Consider the following 12,300-nt stretch of genomic DNA (forward strand, 5'->3'; position numbering starts at 1 on the left):
GGTGAGGACAGAACTTCCTCTAAAGTACAGTTTAATTTAGCTGAGAACAGCTAAATTAATTCTTTTTAGCCTGAGAACTTATGACACCAGGCAAGTTGTCGCACCAATAAGTAGTGCAAACTCTTTCTCAGACTTGCTCTTTTTCTATTGTGGAGCCAAGCTGGCTTCAGTGGACTTGCCTACGTCTGAGAGAAGAATGTAGCCTTTAGATTTTGAGAGCTGATTCTACTGATGCAATTTTTAAGGGAAGTGGCTTGGAGTCTCAGTACATCCGGAGAGCGAGCAGATCCTGTGGGTAAAGAGGCACTGTCTAGGAGCGGGACAGCTTTTCGGATTTAAATCCTAGGGCAAACAGAAACAAGACCCAGGCTGGGAAGAATGAGTAGGTGAAAGATGGGCCTTAAGTCTCTTGCTTTGTGGAGGTGACTTCCTGCGCTGTACCTTTTGGTTCTTGAGCAGTAATTACTTGTATTGATGTAATTGAGAAGAAATATACAGCTCTTCTGCGCTGCAAAGAGCAGACCAAGATCGAAGCCTGATGGACAGAGGTTGCTCGTTCTCTCTGAGCTGTGGGTAACAGTATGCTGTATTTGCTCACCTGCAGAAGGAGGCTGTGATTTTTAAAGTGGATGTTGTCTGAGTGAAGCAGTTTGTGTTTGTCGTGTAAACTAATGACATGAACGCTTTTAAAGGCCACTTTGCAAAATTTAGCAATGAATGAAAGAGTGGATGAATCTGAATGATACTGATCAAGGCTGCTTTTTTTTTTTCTTCTCCCCACCTTTCTGCCTATCGCAGAGATAAGTATTATGTGTCACGAAGGCATAATAGTATCATATCAGGTGATGGCAAAGTGCCATTGGACTTCTTATATAAATTCATATTTCTGCTTTTGTAAACTTCTTTAGAACCAGTCAGCCTGTCAGGCTCCTACGCAGACTGTGGATAATTTAAACCAGAAAAAGTTCTCAAATAATGAGAGAAGAAACAGCAAGTGGACAGCAGAGGTGGAAGAGCAGAAGGATAAAGGTAAAAATAAATTTTTTTGATCGAGGCCTTTTTTGTTGGCTTGTTTTTATTATCAGCCTCAGAATTTATTCAAGATGGGGCATCTGTTTAGGCAACGGGGAGAAAATTATCATTGGTAATAGTGTCAAACAAAGCTAGGCTCAAGGTAGCAAAGGTGTGGTTGGGGAAGAAAGTACGTTTTTCTGCTTTGTGAATGTGGCTGAGAGCAGGCTCCTTGCTGGGTTTTTTGTAGTAAATGGGAAGATGAATGAGAGAAATGAAAAGACTATCAGAGCTACCCTAAATTAGATCCTGTTGAAGTTCTAGTGAGTGTGGGAGAAAGTGACAGTGGGAGGAGTATTAAGAGTGTTTACTGGAGTCAGTTAAGAGAAAAGCAGGTAAAAGTATTCAATGTGGCATGGTTCAGAATTGGCATACAATGGTACAGAAAGAAGGGAGAAGACTGTGTACAAAAGAGTTGGAAAAAAAAACCACCTTGCTTACAGTAGAAAGAGCTGTCACATGGTCGAAATTTGTTAGGGTTTTCTCCCTCCCCCCGATCTGTTATAACAACCTTTAGCTTATCTTCATTGATTCTAAGCTTTTCTTCTCCTGTGATAAAGTGCAATGTGGCAATAATAGATGAAAGCTGTAGCTGTCAGGAGGTAGTTAGTAAATCTTTGCTAGATGCAACTGATAATATTTTTTTTTTTAAATTTTTTGTCCTGTCAGCTTTGCCATAACTAAGCAATGAATTTGGTCTTGGCTTCTTCCACTTTTTTTTTCCTGACTAAATAAAATTCAAACTCTTCAGCCTCCTCTTAGAAGCTGTTCCTTCCCTCCTATTTTTTTTTTTGTGTGTGGTTTTTTTTTTCTGGTTTTGTTCTCTTATCTCTGAATAGTGAGAAACTAAACTTTCTGCATCAGTGTTAAAACTTTCTAGATCTTTTGCACCATTGAAGCCTTCTAAACTGATCTGTCTTTTAATCAGTTAAAAGTAGACAAGACTAAGCTTCTGTTATCTTAGCACTTGAATATGAAAATGCAGATCAAAATATTTTCACTTCAAGTGAAGTACAAACTGATTTCTTTTTCACCGGGAGGGGTTTAGGATGAATGATACGTGTTTAAAGAGAAAGCTACATTTCTGTCCTGCTTCCCTCACGCATCACCAAAATGGTGAACAAACATCAGTAGAGAACACCTGTGGAGCTTTGAAAACCCAGGTTGAAGTAGCTGCTCCGTTACTGCCCTAACAACTGTTGATTTTAGGATGCTTTGATCTTTGATTAAGTGTTCCGAAGTAATATGTTCTGAGGTAGGTTTTGTTTTGAAGGTTTAACTTTGGAAAGACAAACTTTTAACTGGCTTAAGTTGTGATAGCCATAAATGGTGTAATGGTTCATTTACTAGGTTATGTCTTGGTGTTACAGAGTCAAATTCCAGGCAGATCCACTTAAGTCAGAAGCTTGAACCAAATTCATCTGAGGTAATCTTAAAGAAAAGACCAAATTTTTTTTTAATGTTATTGCTTCTCTGATACATGATTAGCAGAGCAATAGCTGCCTTTAGAGCTGTGATTGCTGCTGCTGCTGCTTTACAGCTTGTAGTGAAACACTTCTAAGGTTGGAGGCTTGTATTGCTGTGAGCTTTCCTGTAACCCGTACTTACAGTCTTTCTCTGCAATCTGAGTTTTCAAATCTGGGCTATCGAGAGCACTTACCAATCTGTATTTGTAATTGCTTAGTACAGTCTGTACTTTCAGTATATGGGGGACCACAGAAGATGTGGTGTTTACTAGTAGCTACTGTGCTAGCAGACCATGATCTCTGAAGTTCAGTGAAGATTTGTGGCCTCTTGTTGGCTTTTAACCTTTGCTGTCCTTTCAATGAGCAAAATGTTACACTAGTATAAAAGTGATTGGGTGCTTAGCCCACTTTGTATGTAGTGTGGTTTAGTATCTTTGAATGCCTCTTTGAAAAGTAAATCTTACTGTTCGTCTAGCTGTGTCTGTTGTTTCTAACTTTGCTTTAGAAGAATAGTCAAGATGAGAGTTATCCAAAAGCTTCATCTCCTTTGGAACAAGTAAAAACAGATTCTCCGATTCTTGCTGAGCAAGTAAGAAATGTTTGTTTGATTTCAAAGTTTTCCGGTCAGGAGACTTCAGACAAAGGGGAGCTTCATCACAGCCACGTATGTATTATAATACTGGCTTCTAATTACGTAGTCATTTCTATGGTGATAACGCTAAAGCTTACGGTTAGTCTGTTATGTCTAACATAAAGAATGTAAAAGGACAAGCCTTGATAGAAAAGTAAAAGTATATCCTTTTCTTCTGAGAAAGGGGTTATTTCATATCTTTCTGCTAAGATAACTGTGCTTTTCGCGTTAAATTCTTTACCTTTGCTTTTTCAGGTTTCTCCAAGGTTATTGGTAATAATTTGTGAGGATGGCGCTTTTTTATTTTTTTGGCAAATTTAATGCTTGTGGAGGTGGTTGTAACACTGATGGCTGGCTGTGATACAAGTGTGTTCTGGGTAGAGCTGAGTGCAGAGTTCTTCACGCAGCAACGTAACATATCACACATCTCTTATGTGTACAGCCTCATACGTTACTAGTTAATATTTTGCTATGGTGATGGTGGTAGTCCGGACAATAATGAGTCATTAAATCTTTTTTGGTGAATTCAGACATGGTAGGGGTCACCAACAATGGTGATTTAGAACAATTTCATGTGATCTCTTTTGTTTTTATAGAACCTGACAGAGTGCTTACCAAGCGTGACTCCAACACCCTCACCAGTCTTTTCTGAGGTGCATTTACCTCCAGCAGTGCCTTCTGTACCAGCCATTGTGCCAGCTTGGCCAAGTGAGCCAACAACCTATGGACCAGCAGGTTGGAAGAAATATTAACGTAAATCAGAAACTACTAACCCTGAAACATACTTTAATTGTCTTGCTGAATTGAAGATGCCTCCAGGAGACACTGTTCCTTATAACTTCACGTTCCAAAGGGAGTCATTTATAGGAACATAGTTTCTTGCTGCTGAAAGCCAGTGAGAGTTCTAGTAGATCTTTGACTGCCCATATGTATAGTTTGCTTCACTCCCTACCTGAAGGGATGCGTATTCAGCTCTCCCTGTTTTTGTCCTGAGTGGTATAGCATTGAGTTTTGAGGGGGCTCGTTTTGAGGATCTGCTTAAGGTAGAACACATTGTCAGCATGTCGAAGCTTGATATATTTGTGCTCCGTGTCCCATGTAATAAGCTCCTTGATTCAGTAAGGACTCAGCTTGGGTCTGGTGTGTCTGCAACTAATGAGATCCATTTGGACCTGAGCTGCAAAGCCAGTATAAACCTTTTTCTGTGCTGTGTGTATTTTCTGATACGTGGAGTTAGCTTAGATTCAGTATCGCTCATTAGATCACGTGCTGTATTTTCTCTCCCACTGTTAGTTTCTGTACAAGAACCAGCTTTCAAATCAGCATACTGTGTTTGCATGATACGGTAATAATCCTGTCATACTTGACTGCATCTGTGACAGAAGATGCACGGCCCGGTTAATCTGAGCTTGGATTCAGAGTTGACTGTAAATGACTAGTCAGAATGAAAACTGCAGATTCTCATATATGTTTCAGTTCCCCCCCTTTTTTCCCCCCTTTTTTTCCCCCCTTCCTATTTCCTTCTGGTATTATTTTAAAAATAAATACGGGAAGAGTTTTAGCTCTTTCAGGAAAGCTTAACTGTTTCACTCTTTCTGAAAACTATTCTCTGCATTTAGCCAAATCTTCTTTTGTTTTTAACTTCCTGACTCAAGAATCTTCTCTATCTTTCTGAATGCCTCTTTTTTTCCTTTTTTTTTTCCTTGTGTCTTTTGGAAGTTGCCTTCCCATTCTCATTTGCTTTTGTGGTTGTATATAGTTGAGCTATGTATATATGTTTTTGTTTAGTTTTTTTTTTTCTTTTAGGTATTCCCCCCCAGATACCTGCTTCTTCATTGATGCCAGCCCCAGCAACGGGACCCGACTCTATTGTATCACAGGCTCAGGTAACATCTGCTCCAGTTGCTGGAGTTCCCGTGTCGCTACAAGCGTTTAACCAGCCTTTAATGCCTTTGCCTCAGACTCTGAATCCTTATCAGGATCCGCTATACCCTGGATTCCCTTTTAGTGAAAAGGGAGAAAGAGCCGTTGCACCCTCTTACTCCCTGTGCAATACTGGGGAAGACTTACCGAAAGGTGAGAAGCTAGAACGAGCTCTGGATTTTATACCATTTTTCCTAATAGGTTTTCTTTTCTTAAAATGTAGATAAAGGCCACTTCTTTGGTCCTGTTGTTAGTCTGTGTCGAAAGATCTAATTGGTGTCATTCCATGGTTTAAGATGTGGGAGGGAATGTTGGATAGAGTTGTAACTCTTTAGTCTGTGTTGCTAACTTTGCGATTATTTTAAGTGGTTACATCTGGAAAACTGATGCGATCATTTTGTGGTTCTTAGCTTGACCCACCGTAACCCGAGCTTTTGTGAATGTAAAGGATTTTCTTTGGAGAACTGCTTCCTCTTACCGGAACAGGTTTTCTCTTGTAATCAAAAGCTTGGAAGTTGTGGAGCATTTCCTTACTGCTCTGGGAAAATACAGGGTTTGGCATACTACAGATATGGAATATGCCCATAAAGAACATATCATGTCTGACTGCACGGTGGTGTTTGTTTCCTGAACTGTTTCTTTAAAAACTAGAAGTTCAGTTCCACAAACAGTTAAAACAGAAATTTAAACTGAAGTTGTACTCTAGATATCTTACTCTGGCAAAACAAAAAAACCCAAACCCAAATCAAAGACATGCAAGCAGCAACTTAATACCAGTGTTTCTCTACTGAAATGGAACTTTATGCAGGGACTAATTTTTGTGTAATATTTTAGGTCTTCATAGATCTTTTTCTGTGGTTTTTTTTTTTCTTAGATAAGAATATTCTTCGATTTTTCTTCAATCTTGGTGTGAAGGTAACTCTTCAAACTTACTTGTTTTTGTGTTTGTTATACCATAAAATTTGCTTGTCTCTGGTAATACTTAGAGTGCAGAAGTTTGGTTGCTGCAGCTGTACGCTTCAAGTTCATCTTTAAATACTTTCTTATTTTGTCTTCTATTAACTGGGATCCCAATACTGGTCCACATTGCAGTTCAGCAGAAATAAAATTTATCTCAACAGTGGTAGTGAGAACTATTGGCTTCCAGCTGTGGCTATACAGTCAACAGAAATTGTGCTTGAGAAATTCACAGGTAAACCCTTGTGAGTTTGAAGACGTGTTCTTTTGGAAGCAGTAAAGGAGAAAAGGCCCTCTGACTTGGGCCGTGTCTGTGTACTGGCCAAGCCACTGCAGTACAGATACCTACTATGGCTTTCCCTGTGGATGCTCCCTTAAGTAATCTGCGTATCTGTCCTTTCTTGCTCAGGTTAAGGACAACAGTATTTTACTTTTAACCTTCTAGGTAATTATACTAGTGGTTGATGTGTATATGTGGTGCATATCTCTGTGTGTGGGAAGAGGCTCATCCAAAAGGGCAACATTTTTCCATTTCTTGCTAAGGACTAGTTGTTTGCTTAGTTTCTCCCTTCTGCACATAAAAATGTTCCTTTTTTACCTTCTCTTACTCCTCCTGTCAGGCAAACTACTTTGGGAAAGGTTCTGAGAGCTCTTAGGCTTATTCTACGTGATTTTGGCCATAAGTAGTGATTTTCTTTGGCGTCTGTGCACAGGAAGAGGAAATGTTCAGCCCAACTTACAAAGTAAATTTAGATTTGATAACTGTGTGCCTAATACAAGTCTCTTTGCTTAATACAAAATCCGTAAGTCATTAGCAAGTGTCACTGTAACATATTTAAACCTTACTGGTACTTTTTTATGATTTGGGCTATTTTGTGCCATTTTGGTGCTTCAGCACCATCTACTGGTCAAAGTACAGTGTTCTAGTAGTTGTCCTAGTTCACCACTCCTCAGCTGGTGATCATATGGCATGGTAGACCTGGGAACTACTTTCTGCATTCCCCTGGCCACTGCTTTGGTCCTGGATCCCTCTGTGCTGAATCCACACCCTTCCAGCCGCTCCTTCAGCGTGAACCGACCAGTCCCCGTTGAGGGGAGGCCTGGGTAGGCTGCTCAGGATGGATTGCTCAGGAGGGACTGTTTCTACAGATGGCACAGACACGACTCTACCAATTTTTGGGCTCTGCCCTCTACTTACTTCAGTGTTTTCTTAGCCAGCCTTGTGCCTCCATCAGCCTTTCTGTGGTGTTCTCTACAGCCTGAAATATGTATATTTGGCACATCGTATTATAAAAGCATCTTACAATGGTTGCTCTCGAGCCAGTGGCGAGGTACCATGGTACAAACACAAAGTCTGTGTTTATAATCTCTGTCTCCGAGCAATGTAACTGTAAGCTGCTGCCTGCTAGTTATCTAACATGGAAGTAGAGGAAAAGGAAGGGGGCTGCCGCCTGAAGTGGATGAGTTCAGTGTCGTGAACGTAGCTCCTCTTCACTGACAGCGCAGAAAAGGCTGCTGCGAAAATGGCACGTGCCTGTTGTGTGACTCCCACCGGTATCTGGAAAGTGTACTGTATGTTCTAATGAAACCTAGGCCCCTGCGTTATGAAAGAGCTTCTGAGGAAGCTGATCTGTGGGTTGTGTGAGCATATACATGGATTTCAATATTTACAGATTGTCCGTGGGGCAACGGTCTAACTTCAGGTCTCAGTATAGTCTTTTTTGGGGTGTTTTGTTTTTTTTTTTAAGTGAAAATATACGTGTGATATGACTTCTTGTTGTTTTGATTGTTCACCCTTAGAATTTTGAAAAGTGAGCTACTAGGGCAAATTGCCAATTAATAACTGTGATTCTGGAAAATGAATTTGAAATGTGTGTTCTCTAAAGCTTGACTTAATGGCATCATGTGTTTAAATTAACTATATAGAAATTATGTTACCAAGTTTTCTTACTGTTTGTTACTGTTGCCCATTTCAACTGCATTTGGAAGGAAAACAAAAAATGAGAACTACTATCTGGAGTTCTGGAGTCTCAGATACTCTTTAGAATTGATGGCAGTCACTGTAAATAAAATTAACCTTTACTTCCTGTAATTAATTGTTTCAAAATGGTAAGTGACCTGTGTGCTATTGTATCTCTGAACGTTCAAAAGACCAAATATTCTTGTTTGTTTTTTTCCCTATCTTGCAGGCATACAGTTGTCCCATGTGGGCACCCCATTCTTACTTGTACCCCCTGCATCAGGCCTATTTAGCTGCTTGTAGAATGTACCCAAACGTCTCCCTCCCTGTGTATCCGCACAACCTCTGGTTCCAGGAGGCTCCGCCGACTCAGAATGAAAACGAAACTGCACGAACAAACAGGCACTTTCCTGTTCAGGGTGAGGTCAGATCCAACGGTCAAATTCCGCAGGTTGATAGATCTCCATCACTGCCTCTGATTATACCGACAGCTCAGGTGTCAGAAAGTCAAGGACAGGTCTGTGTAGAGTCGGAGAATCCAGTGCAAGCCCTTCATGCAAACTACGAGGAGTCCCTGAGAGGGAAGAACATGTTCCCACAGCCACCCTTTGGACACAATCACTTCCTAGGAGCTGTTCCAATAGCACCTCCTTTCTTTCCTCACTTTTGGTATGGGTACCCAGTTCAGGGTTTCATTGAAAATTCAGTAGCAAGACCTAATGTTGTCATGTCGCCCGAGGACAAAGAGGCAACAGCCAGCACCTCCGCAAACATGTACGTGGCTAAAGAATGCAGCCCTCCGGTTCCCGCCGTAAACTCTACAGAACAGCGTCAGAAGACTAACAGCAGCAGCGGCTCGAACACCGTACCCTTCCCCGTGGCTGGTGCGAGCAGTGAATGCAGTGCCCCAAAAGAAACTGCAGGTAGGGCACCCCACTTGGAGCAGACTTGTCCTTCTGCTTCTCCTGTCAAGCAGAAACCATCCAGCCAACAAAACCGTTCTCCACAAATACAGGGGACTGAGAGGCAGACGGCGGTGGCCAATGCTCCGCCACTGTTGGCAGAACCACCGAAAAATGAACTGAAAAATAGTGTTTCCAGTCGTAAGGAGAAGACAGATAAAGGTAGAGATTCCAAGGGTGCTGGTAACGTGCAGGCAGAAAGGAGGGCACAGAGAACAAGGGAAGAGAGCTCTGAAGACGAGAGTGAAGTTTCCGATATGCTGAGAAGTGGTAGATCCAAGCAATTTTATAACCAGACTTACGGAGGAGGTAGAAGGCCTAGACTGGAGTGGGGTTATTCCAGCAGGGGAGGATACCAGTTCCAAAGAAACGAGGAAGCCTGGAAAGGACCACCCAGCAGAAGCAGAGATGACGGCTACCAGTATCAGCGAAACTTCAGAGGGAGGCCATATAGGAATGACAGGAGAAGGGCAACACTGGGAGATAATCAGAGGGGGCATCAAACATAGAATGAATAGATTAGATAATTGAAAATCTTGAAATGCAAAAAGTAATTTGAAGTAGCAGTTTGAAATCTTAAATCTTTCTTTTTAGTAAAGTTCAAGGATATGTTTAACTTTCGGCAAGTAAAGACTAGGAGGACATGAACTCCTACCATATGTGGCTTTGGTTTTGGTTTTTTTTTTTTTTTTGATTATAGTTTGTTTGGCTTAGCATTTTTTCTTCGATGTCAAATTAGAAAAAAAAAAAAATATAGGTTTAGTGTTTGATAATTATTTTTTTTCCCCAGAAATTTTGAGTTTGTGATAGAAGATGGATACGTACATTTACTAGTGACAAATTATAGCATTTTGACGTGATCTAGATTCTAAAATTGACGGTAACATTGCACCAAATATAAATGTATATTTTATCATACAATGCCTTAGTTCTGAACTGAGCTAAAGGAATTCTCAGCCTACTGCACTGTTGTCTTTGATATGCTTCCAACCCAAAGGCCTTTCATCTCAAAAAAAGAAAAAAAAAAATAATCTGTCAAACTTGAATGTTTCTCTTCAGTGTGTTACACGTACAGCAGCCAGCTAACCCTGTGTCTTAGGTATGTTGTATATAGTTCTTTTAATATTCATAGGGTATATTTTTGAATTTTAAAAAGCATTTATTTGTTGAAATCGAAATCAAGACAAGCAGTCAAGAATAGCCGTGTATGAATTGATAAGAATGGCTGTTTCCACCAAGAATTCTTAATGCTGGTGTGACTAGAATGGTGCCTATGCCAACTAAATAATTACAAAGACAATAAAAATGTAGATGCTATGCATTTCCAAAATAATTCTGCATCTGTTATAATAGCAGAAGTTTTTTTAATGCCACTTTAACACTAATGCACTGACAAATCCTAGCTATTTTGTGAGGAGAGATGCATAAAGTACGTTACGTTTTTTTTTTTTTTAAGTTTGTATGATTGAGCTACTGTTCAGTATTCTTTTGTTGTTGCACTGTTGATGCAAATTTATGTTTTGCATGTACAACTCATTGCTGGAACTACTTTTAAAAAGCAAGATGGGGAGTCGCGGTGTGCTCTGCTCTTCCCTCCAGTTCAGAAGAAAGTGGCTTCTGCCTTATATTTTTACACTGTGTCAGAGTTCTGATGCTGTTTCTTCTGACCCTGCCCGATAATGATCTCCGCAGTGTTCCTGTTGCCTTTGCAGTTTGGACGTTCAGCTGTCCAAACTCAGAGTGTGCAGCGTGCACAGTATTCACTCAGTTCTGTTGCTCTGTAAAATGACCTGTGTATATTTTTATATCTCTGTATATACTAGTGTAGGTGATGGTGCCCTTTCGTTCATGTCCAAGATTGTACACCCTTGATCAGGAAACTTGAGTGATAGTTCTGTGACAAATAGTTTCTTTTCAGATGCATGCCATGTATAAAACCCCTACTTAAAATAAATGTTTGTCTTTTCACTTTCTTTCTAAATTAATTTACGTGTTTGAAACTGTTGCAGTGACATCAAATGTATGTATGGTGGTGTTCTGACAGAGCCACTTGTAAGAACTGTAAACAATGAGCTAATATGTAGGCAAGCTACAAACTAGAAGGGGACATAAACTGGCTTTCTAGTTCTTATTCAAAGGGGTAGTGGCAGGGGCTGCGTTGTGGGTTTTTTGTGTGCGTGTTCTTTTTAACCTAAATGCTTTTCCATGCAGAAATGCATTCAGGGATTCAAGAGGCAATTTTCAGTTTTTCAGGTTGAGAACTAAGCATGCACCGAAGGATTCAAGAGTCGATACTATTGTGGTCCTCTGTTTACCTCTGCTACTTACAAAGACTTTAAACGGGGCCTCTTATTATCTTTCCTGGGAAGCTCTAAACCGTAACTGCAGTTGTAGCCCACATCTGTCCAGCAGGCACTGAAATAGTAATTCAGTACCAGAGCACGCATTTGATCGTGAGCTTTGTTACAAAAGCAAAGGCAGTACAGGCTTCCTGCAGAAACTTCTTGGGGAACAGTGGAGAAGAGGCACGGCAGTAAGTGGTAGGGCTGTACTTCTAAAAATTGACTTAAAATAGTTAAGCTGGGCCTATGCCCTGCCTTGCTGCTCTAGGACAGGTAAGGACTGAAATGTGCAGATGTAATATTTTCTCCACCCTCGCTTGATTAAGTATGGTTTTCTCTGGTTTTGCTGAAAGACTTGGAGCTTGATTGGCCAAACCCTTTACCTGGGGCAAGATGTAGACTGCAGGATCCCACAGGTCAGTAATATTTAGCATATAATAAACCGAGATGCACAGCTCCAGCTATTTGCTAAACTACATTTTTACCTTCCCCTAATTAGGACTGATTAACAGAAGATGCAGAACTCAAGTCCAAAGGAATTCGTACTCGTCTTAACGATAAATTTTACTTATGGTTAGCCTTTGGCAGGCTGTGTTCGTTTACCTGTACTTCTTCGTGGAGTACCTCTGCTGGCATAATACAGATGGACAGTCAGACACAGCTGGGGCGAGTGTATCTAACTCCTGATGCTGCCAAGGTTACTAAATACCCAAGTTACTAACAGACATCATAATGGCTTAAGGAAAAAAAAAACAAACAACAACAACAAAAAAAACTCACCCCACCACCAAAAGACAAACTGCTGCCTTCTCCTGTAACTTATGAGGGAAAGATGCAAATAAAGTCCTGTTTTCTTTCATCTCCCCTAACATTTTTCACAAGCCAGTGAAGGCAGAACACACAACTGTTGCATGGAAAATACTGTTCCTTACTTTTAAGATATGTAGCTGAAAGTTATTTTTACACATCTGTGAAACTTACTTGCTTA

General features: G+C 40.5%; 1 protein-coding gene across 10 annotated transcripts in view; it reads left to right on the forward strand.

Annotated features, from left to right (window-relative positions):
- Nucleotides 1-10,938, forward strand: part of OTUD4 (OTU deubiquitinase 4) — a 36,109-nt gene extending 25,171 nt beyond the window's left edge. Inside the window, exons 16-23 of one of the 10 annotated variants that reach the window (XM_074588868.1) lie at nt 909-1,029; nt 2,442-2,497; nt 3,046-3,201; nt 3,765-3,903; nt 4,975-5,054; nt 5,130-5,244; nt 5,966-6,006; nt 8,238-10,938. In XM_074588868.1, coding sequence (XP_074444969.1) covers nt 909-1,029; nt 2,442-2,497; nt 3,046-3,201; nt 3,765-3,903; nt 4,975-5,054; nt 5,130-5,244; nt 5,966-6,006; nt 8,238-9,479 — 1,950 coding nt within the window. In that variant the 3' untranslated portion in view covers nt 9,480-10,938. Of the gene's footprint in view, nt 1-908; nt 1,030-2,111; nt 2,327-2,441; nt 2,498-3,012; nt 3,202-3,764; nt 3,904-4,974; nt 5,245-5,965; nt 6,007-8,237 lie in introns of those variants that run through there. The other 9 variants (XM_074588867.1, XM_074588864.1, XM_074588865.1 and 6 more) reach the window with 9 other exon arrangements.
- Nucleotides 10,939-12,300: the final 1,362 nt, after the last annotated feature.

Source organism: Larus michahellis, chromosome 5 (genome assembly GCF_964199755.1).
Source record: "Larus michahellis chromosome 5, bLarMic1.1, whole genome shotgun sequence".
In the NCBI taxonomy this organism is placed as follows: domain Eukaryota; kingdom Metazoa; phylum Chordata; class Aves; order Charadriiformes; family Laridae; genus Larus; species Larus michahellis.